Source organism: Leiobunum rupestre, chromosome 2 (genome assembly GCF_980474605.1).
Source record: "Leiobunum rupestre chromosome 2, qqLeiRupe1.1.hap1, whole genome shotgun sequence".
NCBI classification, from domain to species: domain Eukaryota; kingdom Metazoa; phylum Arthropoda; class Arachnida; order Opiliones; family Sclerosomatidae; genus Leiobunum; species Leiobunum rupestre.
In genome coordinates this window covers 34,841,488-34,863,303 of record NC_143385.1, presented here as the reverse complement: position 1 = coordinate 34,863,303, position 21,816 = coordinate 34,841,488, and the positions used below count along the sequence as shown (strand labels likewise).

Sequence of the window (21,816 nt, the reverse complement as noted above, 5' to 3'; positions counted from 1 at the left end):
GTGAATCAAAATGGAAAAAGAACTTTGGATTTAAACCCGGATATTACAGACAGAGATGGGCAAAAAATCATTTGGCGAATAACGAATAAATTACTAAATAACAAAATATCTGATCATATTTATTCGTCGATTGACAGGGCTAAATATTTTAGGTATAGTTATTTGGCAATTAAACAAATATTTTGCCGTGGTCTTATTTGATAAATAATTTAAAACATAATATTTTCGATTATTATCTGGAAAATAATATTTTACGAATATTTCATGAACATTCATTTGTTAAATTGTTTTTTTACAAAATATTTTCAGTCATTTATTTCGCGAAATAAAAAATGGAAATATTTTCTTTAATTTAAATAACGAATAAGGATTTTAGTTAATCGAGTAAACGCAAGGTTAAAAAAATGCTTATCGCACTATAAGGAGTAAACTGTTGCGGGATATTTGACTTCTTGATAATGGCAACTTTTAACGCTAATGCCACCGACAAAGCACCTCCAGTTAGAAGCTTTGGACGCAGTGGCGTAATGAAAAATTTCGAGCCCCCGCAGGATATCAAAAGGCCCCTTTATAAAAAAAAATGTATTTGTTATAAAGTATTAGTAGTGTCGTAGTAAATGGAATGCAATATATAATATATTTATTTAAATTAAAAACCGCGAATTTCATTTATTAAAATTTGAAAATTAAAATATTATATTCAAAAGCTACCTTTAGATATTTTTTTACGATTTCTACCGTAGGATATTGAGTGAGATTGAATTTCAGTATTAGTTAAAGCCTGTCTTTTGTTCGTCCCGTAACCCATTTTTCTTGTAAAAATACTTAAAACGAAAGGGCTCCCTAGTTTGTGAAAATGAAACCCGACCCCCCCCCGCGTTCGCGGGGTCTGCAGGTCCTTAGTTATGCCACTGTTTTAACGATGCTACGGAAATTATGGGGTCGGTGGTATTAGATTAATGTTTTTATTAATTTACTGCCCTTCCGTACTTTTTGGCTTGGGTAAATGATACCCCTAGCTACCCTGGCACCCGGGGCGGTCAGTCCTCCCCCTTATTCCGCCACTGCTACAATCCTTTTCTCGTGATCTACGAATTTCAATCTTGGAATGTCATATTATCGCGTGAAAACCAAATTCACGTATCTTCGTAAGGTTTGTGTATATAGTAAAGGCAAATGATGCTTTCAAGTAAAAATTAGTAGCATTAATTAAATAATTAATTAATAGCTACAGTGGCGTAGCTATAGGGCCGGCGCTAGAACAGGCGAGCGAGGCGAGCGTCTAGGGCCTCGCACTTAGCGACACGTTTTGTGGTCCCCACACCTAAGGGAACTTTTAGGGGTCCCCTTACTTAGCGGCATTTATTGAGGTCCGGCACTTTTTGGGGTTCCCGTACTTTGCGGCACTTATTCGGGCCTCTCATTTATTCCTTCGCAAAACATGTGTGTTGTGAGAAGGGGCCTCGCTCACATGTCGCTGCCTCCCCTCCGACCGGTCTGCTGTACCTTCGCTGTGCCATTAAATAGTGACCACCATTGCTGGGTAATATTGATACTCTTTGTTAAAATAAAAATGGTGTCGACAATTGTATTTCGTCTCTGACACCAGAATTAACTTTAAGTCTTTGGAATTTGTATTGCATTTTCTTACAAATTGGCCATATATTCAGTTATTCTAGCCCTGTCAAATAAAAATAATTCGTTATCTACAAAATAAAAAATAAACGGAAGCTATTTTTGACGATCTATTTGTAAACTACGCTAACCCGAAATATCTGATGACAAAATATTTCAGTCTTCTTTATTTGCAAAATACATTTATTTCAAATGATTTAATAAAACAGATATTTTGACCTTTTTATTTATAAACTTATTTTATTAAAGAATATTTTCCTACATTTATTTAAAATATTTTTCTCTAAATAAATTAATTGTAACGTTATTTATAAATAACAACTGACAAGAAAAAATTTATTCGTTATTCGCCAAATGATTTTTTGCCCATCTCTGATTACAGAGAAAGCTAAATGCGTACAACTAGATCACAGTTATAGCTTTAGCAATCCAACCGAAACAAGCGATCCAACAAAAACAATCAATCCAAACAACACCTACATAATAAATAACCACAAAGAATATGGTATAATAAATATTATATATTAATTTAGCGCATTTAATTAAGGACTTTTCAAATTACTTACAGCACATCTAAATGTAGGAGCCGAAGTTTCAGTGAAGCAAAGCAATGATCAGGCTGTCCAAGTAAAAGGATTGAAAACAAAAAGAGAGTCAAGACTTATTAGAAAAAACAATAAGCAAAAGGCCAAAATTCAAAGAATGAAGAAACAGATAAGAAGTTTAAAAGAAAAACTAGCAGACAGTGAAAAGATTTGCGATGTTAGCAATGCTACAAGGTTCTTAACTGGTTTTTCAAAAGAACTCTTCGATTCAGAGTTGAAACTTCGACAAAGAAATAAAAAGGGAAGGAGGTATTCCACAATGCTTAAGAAATGGTCACTTTCTCTATTCTACCATAGTCCCCAAGCATATAGGATGTGGCAAGCTGTGTTATGTCTTCCAACGAAAAGGACCTTGGAGAAATGGCTTGGTCGCATGAAAATTGCTCCTGGTTTTGATCATAAAACACTCGAAGCCTTGAAGATGAAATTTCAGAATAAGAATCTAAGTGAAAAAGTGGTTTTAATTTCTTTTGATGAAATTTGCTTAGAAGAAAAACTCACCCTTGACCAATGCAATGATATTATTGAAGGCTTTGTTGATTATGGGCCACATGGAAGAACCAAGCAGTAGGCAAATCAGGCCCTTGTCTTCATGGCTAAAGGCATAAAACTCAAATGGAAACAACCAATTGATTACTTCCTTACTAAGGATGCTTGCTCTGGGCAGACTTTGGAACTGCTCCTTAAAGAAAGCATAAAACACCTTGAAAATATTGGCCTAATTGTCAAAGCCGTAGTTTGCGACCAAGGAACAGGCAACCAAAATCTATATAAAAATCTCGGAATAACCACGGAAAAGCCTTACATTGAAATTGATGGCAAGAAAATATATTTCTTCTTTGATCCGCCTCATCTCTTAAAAAGTGTTAGAAACAATTTCAAGAAATATCCAATTATGGTAGAAGGCAACATAGTTTATTGGAAAGACCTAGAAATTTTTTTTTAGTTAGACCAAAAAATTGGAAAGTTCCACGGTGCTCACAAGTTAAAATCCAAACATGTCAAGTTACCGGCATTTTCCAACATGAAAGTTAGCTTAGCAGCCCAAGTTTTCAGCCGAAGTGTTTCCAACTGTATCCAAACAGCATATTCATTGGGATTAGGAGAGCTGACATTAAATAGCACATTCACAGCCGAGTTCCTTCTCCACATGAATGACCTTTTTGATTTATTCAACAGTAGGACCCTTAATAATGAAACGCTGTGTAAGAGAGGAATGAGGGATTCGTCAATTCACGTACAAATGTTGAGTGAGAAATTGGAATGGTTTAGCACGTGGAAGCCTGAAAACTGCAGATATAAAACCCTGCCTTGTATCGAAGGATGGAAAATTTCAATTCAAGCCTTGCTACTCCTCTGGGAAGATCTAAAGGAGAATTTTGGTTTTAAGTTTTTATTAACGGGCAGGATTAGCCAAGATTTTGTAGATAATTTTTTTGGATCTATAAGACAGAAAGGAGGCAATCATCCCAATCCACAAAATTTCGAGCTGCATACAGGGCTGCCTCTGTGAATAATCTCTTGAAACCACCGGATTCTAATTGCATTGATGATTTGGATGAGATCATTTTAAACATTGACACTTTTAAAACTGCAGCTCCATTACTGGATGAAGATTTCTCCAATTTTAAAAATCTTGTAGTCTTGCAAAGCCAGGGGCAATTTTCCGATGAAGACTTAGAAATTTGTAATTCTATTGAAAGTCCAAACCTGCTAAAACAAAATGTTCTTAGTTATATTTCAGGATATTTAATTCACCGCTGCTACTCAAACCATCAATGCTCTTCTTGCATAAGTCAACTCAAAAAAGACAATCCAATTGTTGACCCAACAAACCTGCTCTCTTACTTTAAAGCGTTCAAAACATCAAAGAATTCTTCTATCAGCAGCCTCATCGTACCAACTGATAGTTTCCTCGAATTTGTAACGGAGGCAAATGAAGTATTTGACACCAGTTTTAAGCTTTTATCACACATGATAAATATTAAAGGACGTTTGGAGAGATTCATCACCCGAAGAATTGACAAGAAATGGTTTAAAGCTACCGAAGATTCTCCGTGTGCAACTGCATACCAAAACATGATATCTTTTTCATAGAATTCTGCATACATAGTTCCCTTAAAAAACAAGATCTCGACCATGAATACATGAAAACCCAGAAAAGATTAGATAGGAAACTGTTAAAAATACAACATAAATCTCATTTTACCTACTTCAATGTTTCCTCGTATTTTTTAATTTATCATATTTTTAGTTTATTGTGTTCTCGTTAAGCCTCGGCCATTTCATAAAATTTCTAATGAATTTCCTTGGTTAATCAAACAAATTAATGCTTTTCGTATTAAAATATTATAAATAGTCCGCTTTCTTGTACTTACGTTTCTTTATTTTCATGGAATTGAATTTTATTAATTTTAAATTAGCATAATTCAACTATGTTCAGTTCAACAGCCATGACTGATGAAAAATATTTTCCGGATGTTTACAAAATTTAAAAATTTTCCAGTAGCGACATCGTGTGTCGGATAGTTTCGTAACCTCTCCTATGGGCGCGCGCTCTCAAAATCTTGTACGAAATTTTAACGTTACGGGAATAGGAAGAGACGCCTCTCATAACCTTTACACTCTCTGACATTGGTGATTTAAAAAGCAGCGATGGATTAGGTATCTTAATATATAACTAAGGAGTGGACATTTTCTTTGAGCAGGTTAGGACTTTCAATGAACTTGTAAGACTCCATATTTATCAAAATCAGATGAATCCTCTTGTGGTCCTGGAGCTGATTTCTTAAAGGAATCTGTTTAAAATGAAGTTATCCAAATCATCGATGCAATTTGAGTCTGCAGGTTTTAAGAGATTATTGACTGATGCAGCTCTGTACGTATGCTGCCCAAAATTGTTGAGAATCCAGATGATCTATATTGCCTCCTCTTTGACGAATACAACCAAAAGTAATTTTCTAGAAAGTCTTGACTTAAAATTTAAATTACCATTTTTATAATTTGATTCATTAGGGAAAGCGTAGTTGTGCAATTGGAGAATTTGTTTTGGCCCTGTGTGTATCCAACGTCTTTTCTTATTGGAATATTTAATTATTAATAAATATTAAGAAGAAAGTTATCCTGGTAGATGTTTTTCTACTTTTAATAGGCGTAGGGGACACTGAAATTTGATGTTCATTATTGGAAAAAATAGTTAGTCAATTTCTGGTTTTAACATTCATGAAACAATCGTCAATAAGAACCAAGTGTATGGTTTGTGTAAAAATATTCATTTATTTTATGTTATAGTTTGTAATTGTTGACATTTTGCAGCCACAGTTTAGAACTAAAAGTTTGAAAGTGAATATAATAATAAAATAATAATAATCAGCTGGGCTAATACCCAAGGCCTAAGCTTATCTAATAAAAAAGCGTATTCACCGTTCTTTATCCCTTGGAAACTTAAAAAAAATTAACGATTCTTAATTTTCTTAGTTGACGGACAATTTATCGCCGATAAATACATATTAATAGATTTATTGATGTTAAATTATCCAATAAATAGAAAACTTTTTGCGTCGTTCTATGCCTAAATCGCGTGCCGCTCGAGGCGAATGGTGATAGTATTCTAGTGGCGCCCTCACACGTCTAAGACTAGTGGACATTTTAGCGAAAAAAATCATGGGACGGATTTTTGAAAGAGGCGCCTCTCTATATTATACACTCTCTGGTATAAAGGACAACATTTGATATACAGAAAACTAATACTATCGTAAAAAAACTGAGATTTCAATCTACAAAATGCATAAATAAAAAAGATGTATATGAGAGACCTTCAACCCAAAAAATAACATTTAATTGTAGGCCATTTTAGACACTTTTTTCGTTTTTTTTTATTCTCTTTGAAACACGGGATAATTTCTGGGGCTTATTAGAGAGAGTAGACAGATAAACTAAAGTTTTCGTCTGCTGCTGCTGGATATCGTTTTAAGAATCTAGTTGACGAGCTATTAGAAATTTCTGTTTAAATTACACAATGGAAAAGGTTTCGTTTGATAAATGTTCACTTGGTAATGTTTTCAATGAAGACTGCCATAGCTTTGAGTTCGGAAAGAAAGTTGGTTTGACTGACTTTAATTTGCTAGAGGAGGTTGATCAAGAAATGTTAAATATTATGCACCAAATTGAACGTGACGTATGTAGTTAACGTATGTTCCTATTATGAAAAAAAGTATGGATTAAGGTTTAAAAGTTTACAAAAATTATACATTAATCCATTTAACAAACACAAGCAGAAAATAACCACAAATCTAAGAACTATTTCCACCGCTGTTACTAGTTCCTTAAACGGGCGTTTTTAAAATAATAGTTGTTACCCCTGTGGCGCCATGTGGCGAGAAATAAAAATAACGAAAAGTCACTTTCTTGTGAGGGATAAAATAAGCTGTATCTGAGTCAAAAAACGAAATTTGAACACTGGTGAAAGGTTGTCTTTTTGTTGCTCATGTTTTATGTTTTTGTTAAATTTGTTTTACGGTATTTTAGCTAGTTTTCCCCAGTTTTTCCCTTTCTCCAATTAGTTATCCCCCTTTTTCCTTTTGTCCTATTTGTTTTTTTTGTTCTTTTCTCGTTACCGTTCCTGTGAAGCCTTGGCCGGGTCCGGGTCCTTTGTGGCGGAGGCTATGACCAACGTGGACGCCGATGCCTTTATGCACTCTGAGGAGGAAGATGACGCTACGGGTTACCCAGCCCTAGACGGTTTCATCGAAGTTAGGTCGCGGAAAAAGGAGAAAGTAGGGGCCCATCTCCAAAGGGGTCCCCCTTCCAGAGTACAAAACCCCGCGGCGAGGCCGTTCCGGTTGAAACCAAAGGAGGGCTCCAAGACATTTTCTGAGCTTTCTACAAAGGAGTTCCACAGAGTAGTGGAATCAACGTTCGGCCGTGGGTTAGAGGCTAAGGTGTTGCGAAACGGCGACCTGCTGATTACCCTTGCCTCGGAGGAACAACGACAGACTATTCAGTCCTCATCATCGCTCGGAGATATAACATACGATCTCATAACTGGTGACTACGTACAAGAAAATAATAGGAGTTCCGAACGATGTTACTAAAAGCGATATTTTGGAGGAATTTAAGGCTGCGGCAGTGGATGTTACTAGTGTCCGTCGCTTGGGTGGCAGGAGCTCTGCTATGTGTTGGGCTTTTCCGGGACTGTTCCACCCAGGGTCAGGTTCTTCAGTTCTTCCTATAGACTTTTCGACTATGATTCCGGCCCTAGCCAATGTTTTCGATGCAGGAGATATGGCCATTTTGCCAAAAACTGTAAGACAATCGTTCAGCATGAGATCTGCGCCAGATGTGGCCAGGATCACGTCTTTGATAAAACTAAGGAGTGTGAAAGTCCTCCAAAGTGTGTTAACTGCAAAAGTAACCACAATTGCAAGGACCGTAGATGTCCAAAGTTCAAACTGGAGAACTCTGTCATTACCATCCAGCGCCAGGAAAAAGTTCCTTTTCCGGAGGCTAGAGAGCTTGCTAAAACCAGGAGCTACGCACAAGTTACACGCCCGCCTCATCGTGATGGGCGTTCAAGGGCCCCATCGTCTCACGCTATGCCGCCAAAAGAAAAGCCGATTTCCCATACAAAGGAGCAGGCCCAACCAGTCCACCCACCCACATCGGCTTTTTTGGGCTTGAAGGAATTTAAAAATCTCATTCGAGAACTTATCCAGGGAGTGGCCCAACTCTTTACTGGGGGTGGCGCGATTCCTCCTCCATTGGCCGTCGCTCTTGATACGCTACTGGATACCGCTATCTCCAGGTTTACCCTTACTGATGGGGTTGCTGTTCAGTCAAAACCAGGCAATGTTCGTCCAGCCCACCGAGAGAATACAACAAGATCAAACTCCGTGCCACCTGATGGAGGAACGTAATTTCACTATTATTCAGTGGAACATTAGGAGTGTAAAAAGGAGGTTGGGTGAACTCACAGCTATTCTTCGGCTTCACAAGCCAAAGATAGTCGCCCTTCAGGAGACATGGTTGAAACCGCCGGATAGACTGAATCTAGAATTTGGCTGTTATAGGTCTTTCGCTGTGATAGATCCACCCAGGGTGGAGGCCTGGTATTTCTGGTGGATAAAACACTACATGCGTTCATGACACAGTCCTCCTGGGTCTCTGGCCCAGACATTTGTGAGGTTACACTTACAGTACATGATAAACAATATACGCTGGTCAATATTTACGATCCACACCGGGCAGCTGATCGAGCTTTCTTTGATAACCTTATCGGGCGATTGGACACTCCCTATATTATTATGGGCGACTTCAATGCCCATCACACAATGTGGGGGTGTAACACGATCAACACTCAAGGTGACCTCATCGTTCGTTGGATTGAGGATACGATCATTTGGTTCTTCTCTATAACGGGGACATTACTAGACATTCCATAGGAGTCCCAGATAGCGCATTGGATTTAACATTTGCCAGCTCCGACCTGGCTCACAGGCTTTCTTGTCACACGCTGCCCGGGGGATCCAGTGACCACTTCCCCATTCTGCTGACTTTGGAGGAGAGGGTCCCTAATCTTGTCAACACGACAACGCGCTGGCAACTACCCACAGGCTGATTGGTTGGGTTTCCGTCACACTCTAACGGAGGGAGTTCTTCACCCAGATTTCACAGTGCAGGTGGACTCGATTACAGCTTTGCTAGCCAACGCTGCTACACTGACTATTCCAAAGAAACTCTGTGGCGGTCCTACTCAACCTCGCACCCCCCAGTGGTGGGATTCTTCTTGTCCTATTGAGGTTAAAAGAATCAATGCACTACGACGGCTTGCAAGAAATAGTCGAACCTTACAGGATTACGTGAGCTATCGGAGGGCCGCTGTTACCCTACAGAATGGAAGCATGCGCTCTTACATCCTATTTGTAAACCGGGAAAAACCCCCAAGATGTCAATTCCTATCGCGAAATTTCGTTGCTTCCTACCTTAGGAAAAACGTATGACAGATTGGGCCTGACAAGGCTTAGTTGGTTTCTGGAGGCCAGTGGTGCCATTCCGGATTCGCAATCGGGCTTTCGGAAAGGACGTTGGCCAACAGACAATATACTGCGACTCACCCAAGAGGCCCAAATCGCTATGGCTAGGGGCCACATCTGCGTTGTTATTTTTCTGGATCTAAAAGATGCCTTTGGTAGCGTACACCATCACGCATTACTATCCAAATTGGAAGCATTGGGTATTACTGGTAACCTGTACAATTGGTTGGAGAATTTTTTAAAAGGGCGTACAGCTGCGGTGAAAGTCGGCAACAAGGTTTCAGATACGTTTCCAGTCACTCGTGGTTTACCTCAGGGCAGCGTGATTAGTCCCACGCTCTTTAATGTTATGCTGGCCGCCATTCCTGAAGGCTGTCCAGTCGGAGTTCTACACGGGGAACACGCTGATGATTTAGCTATCTGGGCTTCTGGGCGACATGCCCAGATTTTACAAGAACATCTTCAAGTGGCCCTAAATAATATGGAAGAGTATAGCAATGAATAGGGACTCACTTTTCAGCCGGACAAATGTAAATATATGGTGATCCACAACAAGCGGAATACAGACTTTCTCGACGATACTTTCTTCACTTTGGGTCCGTCACGTTTAGAGAGGGTGGAGACGTATGTCTATCTTGGAGTCACCATCGATTCCAAATTGACCTGGCGCGCCCATATCGATTCCCTTCATGCGTCCTCCATGAAACGTTTGAATTTACTGAGATGTGTTTCCTCTACCTATTGGGGAGCCTCTAGACGTGCTCTGAAGGTATTATATACACAATTCATCCGGTCCCGACTGGATTACTCTTGTATGATATACAATACGGCGGCTAAAACACACCTTGACAAGTTAGACAGAGTCCAAAATGCAGCGCTTAGGGCAATTCTTGGAGTCCCAAAGTCTACCCGAAGAGATCTACTTGGTGTACAATACCTAACATTAGGGGCTGCTTCTGATGCTCCGACTTATTATAGGGTGCAAGCCCAAACTAGTCTGGCAGCATTGCAGCCACATGAAGGAAAATGGCTATCGCATAAAACCCCTCCACTTCTAAAATACTGGAGGCACCTAGAGCAACTTAATATTGATTGGTATCTTACTTTGGAACAGGACGCTCCTATTTCTCTGATCCCTCCTTGGCAGCCAGTAAAAGCTACCATCAATTGTAATTGGTTACGGCTCTCCAAGAGAAACCTGTCAGATGTAGAACTTTATCAGATGTTTTTCTCAGAACTAGACAAAATTCAGGCTACACACACAATTATATATACCGATGGTTCAGTCAGGGAGGATCTTGGTTGCGCGGGTGCGGGTTTTTGTATCCCGGAACATGGGATTGAGAATCGGTCATTGGTGGATCCGGGTCATCCCATCACTACGGTGGAAATGTTTGCAATAAATCAAGCATTACGTTACGCTCATACTCACAGCCTTGGAGATATTATTGTCTGTTCAGACTCCAAGACTGCTCTCTCTGTTGACCTTTTCTGGGAGAGCTAACTAATTACTTGGATTGAAAATTTAATTTTCAACCCGAAGAGTTACACGGACTGAAACATATAGACTCTTCGCACGCACACGCTTATACTACTAAAAATAACTTGACCAATTTTAACTAAACAAAAAAACTTTATTTCTTATTCTCCCTCCGCCAGGGAGTCCTTCTCGCACGAAGGAGCTCTTCTCGCTTTCTATTTTAGACTACTCTTCAAAAAGAAAATCACCCCCCTTTATACCCCGAAACATTTCCCAACTTGGGCTTGGACAGTGACGACAAGGGATAAACCCCAGAGCAATGGAAAAGTTTTCGGCCGCCTGACCAAGCCCCACGCGACATGACGACGCTACAAGATAAAAGATACAATATACATGGTACATACTATACAAAAGAGAGAGAAAAGATGGACGGGAACAAAAAAACCCAATCCTTAACAATTCCAAAAGTCGTATTTACAATAAAACATGAGAAAAAAATCCCTAACCCGAATCCGACAATTTTTAAACACTTATTAGAATTAAAAACTAACATACAATCAAATTTATACAAAATTTAAGCAAATATTTGACACTCCCGCCTTGAACTACAACGTAGTTCAACATTAAAATTCCAGATTATATAATTTTTGAACTGGGCGCCTTATACGGCTGCGATTAGGTAATCTAACCAAACCTGAACGAACAACATTGTCTCTACCCTTCTTTAGAGATTCTACAACTGCAAGTTTCCACATAAGTCGAGGCATTTTTGCCTCCTCAATTAACACAACGTCGTTAATGGCCAACTCTTTCGTTTTGCCATGTACTGGGCGGTGATGGGCTGATCTCAGCTCTAAAAGGTAATTTTTCTGCCATCGCACCCAAAATCGATCTACTAAGGTTTGCCAATATCTTTCTCGTCGCTTTAAATCTTGCCTATGAACGGGCACTAGTTCATCGTCTTTAAAAACTTGCGAAGGAAGGGCGGTTAACCTTTTACCGACCAAAAAGTGTGAAGGAGTCAAAGGAGTCGGTTCCCCCGCATCGGGATAAATGAAACTAATGGGTCGAGAATTGACCATAGCCTCGATTTCTAGAAGTATCGTTTCCAATTCTTCGTGTTCTAGACTGGCGTTACCTAACGACCTCCTCAGAGCATTCTTAACACTTTTTATCATTCGTTCCCAGAATCCGCCATGCCAACTGGCACGGTCGGTGATATATCTCCACGAAATTCTAAGTTTACCGAAATAATCTAATATTTCCGGACTACGCGTGTTCTTTAACAGTAAATTTAACTCGTGTTCTGCTAATTTAAAAGTTTTCGCGTTATCGCTGTATATCACTCTCACAACTCCTCGGCGCGCGATAAATCGGCGAAAGCTTAATAAAAAATGTTTTGTGGACAAACTTGAGACTAGCTCGAGATGCACCGCGCGCGTTACGGCGCAGGTGAACAGCGCGACGTAACACTTGCTCCCTTTTCTCGTATACAAGGGGCCTCCGAAGTCTACCCCGCAAATTTCGAACGGCGGCGCTGGATTGATTCTGGAAGCCGGAAGCGGCGCCATTATTGGCGTCGAACCTTTAGCGCGAAATCTTTTGCATCTGGGGCACCCGTGAACTTCTCGTTTAACTAAAGGGCGGATTTTCGGAATCCAGAATTGTTCTCGAATTTCTACGAGAGTTTGATCTACTCCCGCGTGCTTTAAACGAATGTGAATGTCATCAATTATTAACTCGGTTAGTCTATGTTTAGCCGACAAGATCCATGGGTGCTTTTGGTTATAACTAATGTCTGCTTCGCCAATTCTTCCACCTACGCGCATAAGTCCTTCCTCATCGAGGAATGGCGTCAACGTAAACAAACTCGATTGCTTGGGTAGAACGGTGTTCGTATTTAAACATTTTACTTCTTGCGGAAAACATTCTAATTGCACAATTTTAACCCAATACTTTTCGGCATCTGCTAGTTCTTCCGCGGTTAGGGGGTCGTTTTTTTTACATTTTAATCTAGCATTGGTAAAAATTCTTTTAATTCTGGCGGTCATTCGATAAACAAAGTTGGCTGAGCTATATTTTGCTAAATCTAGCACTGGCGTCTTATGCTCTTCCGCTTCGGCTGTCTGTCTTTTAGTTTCAAAGGCCCCCACAATCAAACTAGCTTTGTCTTTTACCGCGCGTAATTCCTCCGCGTATTCAGACTCGTCTACCCCACGTAAATAAGCGTTTGATTCTGAATTTTTACCTTCTATAAACCACTGCGGCCCTTTAAACCATAACGAACTATTTTTTAATTCTTTCAATATTTTTCCCCTAGAAGGCAAATCAGCGGGATTTTCAATTCCTACACAATGACCCCAGCAGGCGGCATCCGTGAGTTTCAATATCTCTAGAACTCTATTTGCTACAAATGGCTTGAATCTTTCGGGCGATTTATCTCCCTTTACCCAATCTAATACTATTGTGGAGTCCGTCCACATTTTGACAGTAGGCGCGGGAACTGGAAAAAGGTCTAGGATACAGGTCATAAGCCTAGCACCCAATAAGGCTCCCATTAACTCTAATCTCGGTAGGGTAAGCGATTGTGTTAATTTGGTTTTAGGTTTTTTCGTTGTTTGTTTTTCCAGAGGAGCTACGCGCGTTTTTGACGCCACTAACGCGGTTCTAACCTGTCCATTTGCGTATTTTATACGTACATAAATTACAGCCGCGTATGCCTTGATTGAGGCATCAACGAAGCCATGTAGTTCTAAACTAGACTCTTCTCCCTCTGGCGCATTTTCAAAATAAAATCTGGGAATCTCGAAGTTTTCTAATTCTACAAGCTCAGAGCTCCATCTATCGAATTTTATGGCTAATTCGGTTGGCAACTTCGTATCCCAATCTAATTTCTTCGCTTTATCATCTTCTCCCCATGCCCACATTTCCTGAAATAATATCTTTGCTCTAATTAAAAATGGAGATATTAATCCTAGAGGGTCATATAACCGAGCCACTGCCTGTAAGACCCAACGCTTTGTGTCTTTTTTGGTAATTAAAAATCTCAGAAGTTCTGATACGTTAAATGTTAGAATATCCTTAATCTCATCCCAAGCCATCCCCAAAACTTTCAGTGGAGAATGCCCCGGTATAGAATTCTCGCTTAGTCCTGTTGTTTGGTCTCCCCATTCTTTTCTAATTGTGTCGGAATTACTTCGCCATTTACGCAAGTTCATTCCTCCCCTGGCCATTATGACGGTCGAATCTCTGATTAAGTCGCTCGCTTTCTTAACCTCACTAGCACCTGAAATGTTATCGTCGACGTAAAGATTTTGCAGCAATGATTGACAGGCATCAGGGAATTCCCCTTCAAATTTACGGACATGGTGTTTAACTGTCGCGGACAATAAAAATGGGCTAGATGTTACTCCAAAAACCGCGCGTGTGAATCTGAAGACCTTGAAATTTCCTCCTCCCGAATTTTCCACCCACAGAAATCGCAGCGCGTCTCTATCTTCGGGCCTAATCCCTATTTGATGAAATGCTTTTTCCACATCTCCGGCTATTGCAACTTCATACCCTCTAAAACGTACTAAAATTCCAAAAAGCTCGGGGGTCAAGTTTGGCCCCACCTCTAAACAGTCATTCAAAGAAGGACGGTTCGCTGAATGCGAGGACGCGTCATAAACAATTCTTAACTTGGTAGTTAAACTGTCTTCCCTTATTACCGCGCGATGAGGAATATAATAACATGGCCCTTCTATTTCCTCACTCAAATCAACCTCCTCAACAATCCCATTTCTCAATTGCTCCTGAATGACCTCGTTATAACTCTCAAATTTAGTCTGATCCGCTCGTAATTTCCCGATAAGATTTTGAGTGCGTAATTTAGCAACCTCAAAATTATCGCCTAATTTGTCTTTGTTTGTCTTCCACGGGAGGGCTACCTCATAACGTCCCTCTTTAAACTTAATATTGTTCTCAAAATATTCTATTACGCTATCTTGCCCCGGGCCATCTTCCTTGGGGTTATCAGTTACTCCAATGGCCTCGAGATTCCAAAAAGATTCTAATTTTTCTGATACTAATTCTTCTTCGGTCCTAACGGCTACGTGCGTCACGGCTATCGAGTTAACCCCGACTGACGAAGAAGCAACTGAAACCGTGCCCTGAACGGTCCAACCTAGCATCGTTTCTATAGCTACTAGGGCCCCTTCCAAGCGTTCAATATGGCATTTAACTATTCTCCAAAAATAATCCGCGCCGATTAAAACATCTATCGGGGCGCTCTGGTTTCCGCTATTTGGAACTTCTACTTCCGCTAGCTGGAGATTTCTGAGTCGCATCTCGTTTCTAATGTTTTCTCCTGGCACCGAGAAAACAGCTCCGCAAATCTCTGGAATTTCTAGGGCTATTATTTCTATTTTTTCCCCATTACGCACGTTACTCAAAACTACCCTCACTTTTTTCCTCTGAGATACAATAGGATTGCTTCCAAAAGGGTGAATGCTCAAAGACTCTACGCCCACAACCTCCAATCCAAGCTCCCGCGATACCTTTTCCCTGATAAAGCATCTATGGCTTCCGCCATCTAACAAAACTCGCACTCTAAATTTCGACCCTTTTGAATCTTCTACGTTTGCCGCCGCTGTTTGCAATAAAACCACTTCCGAACCGGAATTGTGCGCCATTGTATTTACCGCAACCACACTTTGATTTGACCTTTCACCGCTAATATCTTTTTCCTTCTCTAGCTCTTTGGGGACTAAGTTATCACTAGCATTATTTCGTCTAGCATCTGCCGATTCGCAGCATAATATTTGATGATGTTTACGTTTACAATTTCTACACTGCTGAATTTTACCCTGACATCTATCCGATTTATGATTATTTCTTAAACATAGGAAGCATAATTGCTTTTGCAACGCGATACCTCTCTTTTCATTTACAGTTTTTACGTCGCAATGATAAAATGAATGTTCTAAACTGTTACAAAATATACACGGATAAGTATTACTTCTAGGAACTATCCCCGTATTCAGAGCTGCAGCCGAAGATAAACTTGGTGGTTTCGGAGAGAAATTATTACGATTATTAAATCGAGATCTATTTTGAATCTGATTATTACCACTTGCGCTACCAATATTGGATTTTTGCCTTTGCTGCGGCGCACCTCTGTGTACGGCGATGGCCCTCTCGCGACACTGTACTTCCATATTTAAAAATGACAACATTTCGTTAATATCCCATAATTCGCTTTCCTTTTTACCCCTATTAAAGGTTTGCAATAAATCCATGGGGAGAAGCCCGCCGATAATATGGGCTAAAAATTCACCGTATTTCCCTTTAAACGACCCATGGACTCGAGACTACGCACCTCTATTTGACAGGTGTCGTGTAAATTTCTAAGGGCGTCTACCTCATCGGAACTTTTTATCGCTTGCATTGCCAAAAACTTGTTTAATCTATTACTAATTTGGGTTTCATTGTTACCAAATCGTTTACGTAATATATCAATAGCTACCTCGTAGTTAGATTCCGTTAATGATAAGCCTTCTATGGCCCTTTCGGCCTTCCCTCTTAACAAAGTCTTTAAATACTGGAATTTCTCCTTTTTACTTGAGAACGCTTCGTTGTTGTGAATGGCACTCTCATATTGTCCCCAAAACTCCAGCCACTGGTCTTCGTTGCCGTCGTATTTTTTCAGCTCCAGCTTCGGAAGGCGAATCGAAGGCCCAGCGGCCTGATGCTGGACGAATGGTACTCCTGCCTGCGGCGCTGAAAAGTAGGGCTGCTGCGGCGACTGAGCTCTTGGTGTTTTAGCGTCATCCAAATACCGCTGCGCTCGATCTTTCCACTGGACTAATTTTTCGCTCCAGATTTCGATATCTTCCAGTTCTTGGTCGTAGTCGTCATCCGCGATGGTTAAGTTGAGGATTTTCTCGTTGAGGTCCTCCATTTTCTTCTCCTTTGAGTTCAGTTGAGCTATGCTGTCTAAGAGCTTTAGACTGCTTATCGGTGAATTGCCCAATTCTTCTTCTATCTTTTTGCATTGCGTCGTAACTACTCCACGCTGTGTCCCTCTCTGCTTCACTAGCCTCGCTAAATCTGTCATGATGCTCCGCTACGCGACTGATACGCGTTTTCTTTTACTAAAAATTTCTCTAGGTTTCTTCCCGGGTTTCGGCACCAAAAAATGTTGACCTTTTCTGGGAGAGCTAACTAATTACTTGGATTGAAAATTTAATTTTCAACCCGAAGAGTTACACGGACTGAAACATATAGACTCTTCGCACGCACACGCTTATACTACTAAAAATAACTTGACCAATTTTAACTAAACAAAAAAACTTTATTTCTTATTCTCCCTCCGCACGAAGGAGCTCTTCTCGCTTTCTATTTTAGACTACTCTTCAAAAAGAAAATCACCCCCCTTTATACCCCGAAACATTTCCCAACTTGGGCTTGGACAGTGACGACAAGGGATAAACCCCAGAGCAATGGAAAAGTTTTCGGCCGCCTGACCAAGCCCCACGCGACATGACGACGCTACAAGATAAAAGATACAATATACATGGTACATACTATACAAAAGAGAGAGAAAAGATGGACGGGAACAAAAAACCCAATCCTTAACAATTCCAAAAGTCGTATTTACAATAAAACATGAGAAAAAAATCCCTAACCCGAATCCGACAATTTTTAAACACTTATTAGAATTAAAAACTAACATACAATCAAATTTATACAAAATTTAAGCAAATATTTGACACTCTCCATGTTCTCCAGCTTCAGTTTGGACTTCCAAGTCTTGACCTTTAGAACATTATGCGACAATTATCAGGGCAGCATCACTTTGTTATGGTGTCCTGCTCACGTGGGAGTGCCGGGAAATGTGGTGGCCGACAAATGTGCTGATGTTTCTCTCGTTTCTTGTCCCCCCTTTATCAGTGAGTTTCTTCCAAATTCGAAATATTGCCTGAAAACTAGATGTTTGCAGTTAGTGTCAAACAACTGGACCACAGCGTGGCACCTCTTTCTAAAAAGTACGGATAGAGTTAGTTACAAACCAGTTCCATCGCGTGACATATTGTCAGCCTTGAGGCTTCCCCGTTGGAAGGACTCTCTCCTGGCCAGACTGAACTGTGATCGCTTACCTACCAATGAAAGACTATTCCTTATCAACTTAAAACAGTCAAATGCTTGTACTAGTTGTAACACTCAGGAGGCCCAGACAGTGGAGCGTAATCTGTTCTCCTGTGTTCGTGGTCAACCAGTTAGGCCAAGACTGTTTCATGCCCTAAACACAGGCAGATATGATACAACTCTACAAGGGGTGAAAACCGCGGTCCAAAACGGAGACATGGGAATAATTTCTGATATCTGTGCTATTTTTCGCGCGGCCAGTATTTTTTAAAGCGCAAGTAGAATACAAAGCAGACATAAATTATTTTTTGTTTTTTTGTTAAAAAAGGACTGCCAACTTTTATCTTTCTGTATATATATTTTTTATTTTTCTTTTGTTTTTGTTTTTGAGTATCTTTATCAGGGTGTGTATGGTGCGAAGGCCTAGTTGTCATGTGCACCAAAATAAAGTTTATTATTTTTGAAAAAAGTCACTTTCTCGTAATCACATAAGTAAATAATCATTAGTAATCCGACAATTAAATATCTAAGTATAAATCTAGTAAATAAAATAAACAAATTTAAAACCGATAATAAGTTAAATCTATAAGATCATAGTCATAAATATTGTTTGTTCATTTATTAATGTTAAGTTTGTGTTTTTTTTTTCATATATCCCATTAGTGAATGTTAATAGAATTAAGATTGTTTCTCATTTGTGTATCCCATAATCCTATATTCGATAATTTCCCATAGTATAACCCAAGTTTAATCAAAAACCCCAATTAATTAAAAAGCCTTCAATACATTTAATTAACCCCCTACGATACTTGGTATGTCATGCGTGGTATGGTTGAAAAGCCCCAGAAAAATCCCAGAAGATGGATATAATTTTAAAATTCTAAATATTAAAATTAAATTAAAAAACCCCTAAAAATCTTAAAAGTTTATTTAAACCCGTAATTTCGCGAATCCATTCATTGTCCCACCTTAGTGTTACCTTTCCCCAGCTAGACAATCCGGCGGCAGGAAAAAATAGAAAATCCACCCAGAAGGTCAGATTGCACAATGAGGCGACAGTTTTAAACAAGAAAGAGCGTCCGAACTTTTCCCCCTTTTTCCACGCAAACTATGTAGCGGCCGACCTAACCCCTGCCTTACAGTGTGAAAGGTCATATTCGGCCCTGGAAAAATCCCTCAAACTTCGTTGCCAAGGACGAAAACGAGAAAATCGTCCAAATGGGTAGAAACAGAGACCCCTCCAATAGAAAATAGCGCCGCCTTCCAACCCCCCAAGAAACCATAACTGCAAGTAAAATCCACTACCAAGCATACACTTCCGACACCCGACTTTCCCCCCCCCCCCCTAGACGGAACAACAACAAAACCAGAGAACGCAAAGGAAACAGAAGATTCTAACAGGAAGAGTTCGACCAGAATCGGAACTAGGAGAGATCCCCAACTCAGTCCGGGCTTAGGCCGTGATATCCCAAGAACATAGTCAAATAAAAGATGCATAATGCACAAAATTAACGGTCAACCCAAAAGAGGCGAAATGCCCATCGCGTTTAATTTCAAATGAATCCCTAAATCCAAGAACGTTTAACCCGTGATAGAAAAACTATCAGCAGATCGAGTCAACTAAAGGCATCCCTCCAAACCCAACTGTCGTCGAAGTATCATCCCACTGGCAATGGACAATCCTGGGTTCCGTCCCCTTCTTATCGAGAAATAAGTCGTCCAAGTCGCTTATGCAGTAACCAGATATTCGAGACACCAAGAAACAGAGCCAGCAAAAAGAAGACAACATCCCCTGACAGCGAAACCGTAACGTTGAAATTTTCCTTGACCCCCCCCCCCTTACTATTCCCTGAGACGAAAAAACTACGTTTAAGAATATACGCTAATCCCCGACAAGTTAAAAGATTGAGTCTAGGGCCCCTAAAACCATGTTATATCGATACTCCCCAATAATTCCTCTAATACCAAGTTGGAGTGTTTGGTCAATTTCCTGTCCCGAGAGCGAGAAAAGCCCCATGTCGAGAGTCCCGAACAATACTCCTTTATTCCGACCAATATAAAAACCAAGCCCCCAACCCAAAACGGTATCTTAACCGATATTTACCTTCTCCACGCCAGTTTGAATTTTTAGTTACTCTCCCAAAAAGTTTTATTAAATCTCGAAGTAAATTTAAGCGCTTAACGCCAGTTTTTTCTCTCTTTATTTTATTTTACCGACCCCATTTTTAAGTGTATAACCCTCACCATGGCTGCCAGGTATACCGAGGATACGCCTGATTTATGTAAGAAATCCCATTTTTGGTTTTTCGTTTATATTGTTCATTTTTGTGTTATTTTATATATGTCAATAAAAGCATTTCAATCAGTTTCATTGAGTATCCTAATCGCTGTCCGACATTATCATCTTTCTTTTACTTATTATCATCAACGCTCTGCAACGTCGTAATTAAACGATACGCGCGGAGCGAAGGGGTAATATAGTACCTTTTCAGAACCTATGTATTAATTGCATGATTGATTGTAAAAAATATTGGACAACTCTGAATCTCAGAACAGTTTATCAAGCCTAGGCTTTATTCCAAGCCAAGAAGCAAGAGACGAGTTGAACGAGACTATCAAAGCTTAGGTCAATCACCAATTAAAAGAGTTAGCGAACGGGATAAACCTGGTTACATCAAAAGGAAAGTCAGCCAACTTGCTACTTCGTACGAAGCAGCGCTTGGTAAATGTGTAGGTGCAGGTTCAGATGATTCCGTATCAAGTTGTGGAGATGAAATACCTTTACCCTGTAAAAAATGTGAAGGATTTGGAAAAAGAATGGACGAACTAAAGAAAAAAATCAAAGCTTCAACTAAGCAAAAGAAAATGAATCGTTTAACTCTAGTACCGGATTTTTATACAAAAGCGGAAATCATAAGAGAATTTGGTGTTAACGAATACATGGTCAGAGCAAGCCTGAAAACTAAAACAAGAAAAAGGCATTCTTCCTGGTTGTCACATTATTCAGGGAAGATTTCTTACCGAGGAAGTGAAAAATGAAGTTGTATTCCTGTATGTGCCAAGGAAAAAAAGAGTGTGTATCTATTAAAGTTTAAGGAAAGAGGCCACTAGTTCAGAAAAGACTTCTGCTAGCAAATTTGAGAGAACTTCATACGGAATTTATTAAGCAATCAAACATGTAAGTAGCACTGTAAAAATTTTGTTAATTGCGACCCAAGAAATGTATAATAGCTGGTAGGACTGGTGCGCACACTGTATGCGTTTGTGAAAACCACCAGAATGTAAAATTAGCCCTGTATGCCATACTTAAAGGGAATAGAACATCCAACGCGTTCTTTATCGAAGACCTCATCAATTTCCTTTATTCCCTTCACAATCAGCGATTATCAGCGCCTCAGGTGTGAAAAGCCATGGGAGGCAGCGGACAGTATTGGAACCCTCGGAGGGTGACAGAAATACCAGAGGTTATATTCCCTTTAACCATCCTGAAGACTATACTAGATTGTATGCGACATGGATAGCCGCAATTGTATGCATCACCAATGTGATGGTTGTCCGGGATCTGTAGCTGTACGAACACACCTAGAAAATGTTTTTTCTGATAAAAACATTGACGAGTAGGACATAAAAGAACTTAAGCAATGGGTTCATCCAACGCATGCTCAACTTGAGAGTTTTCAAATGACATCGACTGATTTCACGGATAAATTAACGAATATGCTCGAAGTCGTAGCGCCTCATCATTACATAGTTAAATCATAATCAAGTTATCTTAGGAGGAAGAAAGAATTACTAAGGGAGAATGAAGCCATTGTTTTATTGGATTTTGCAGAAAATTTCAGTTTTATGGTTCAAGACGCCATACAAGGCCACCACTGGACAAATACTCAAGCCACACTGCATCCATTTGTCTTGTACTAAAAAAAATTATTCTTGG

General features: G+C 39.8%; 1 protein-coding gene and 1 long non-coding RNA gene across 2 annotated transcripts; both read right to left on the bottom strand.

Moving 5' to 3' along the window:
* Nucleotides 1–10,205: 10,205 nt before the first annotated feature.
* LOC149957427 (uncharacterized) lies at nt 10,206–10,750 on the bottom strand. Its single transcript, XR_016478217.1, has 3 exons — nt 10,704–10,750; nt 10,533–10,650; nt 10,206–10,469 (listed from the first exon to the last, which is right to left on the bottom strand). It is a non-coding gene; the product is annotated as an uncharacterized LOC149957427 (long non-coding RNA).
* Nucleotides 10,751–11,374: 624 nt separating this feature from the next.
* LOC149957426 (uncharacterized) lies at nt 11,375–15,949 on the bottom strand. The gene has a single exon (XM_090167026.1). It carries the CDS (start codon nt 15,947–15,949, stop codon nt 11,375–11,377), a length of 4,575 nt encoding a protein of 1,524 aa, XP_090023152.1.
* Nucleotides 15,950–21,816: the final 5,867 nt, after the last annotated feature.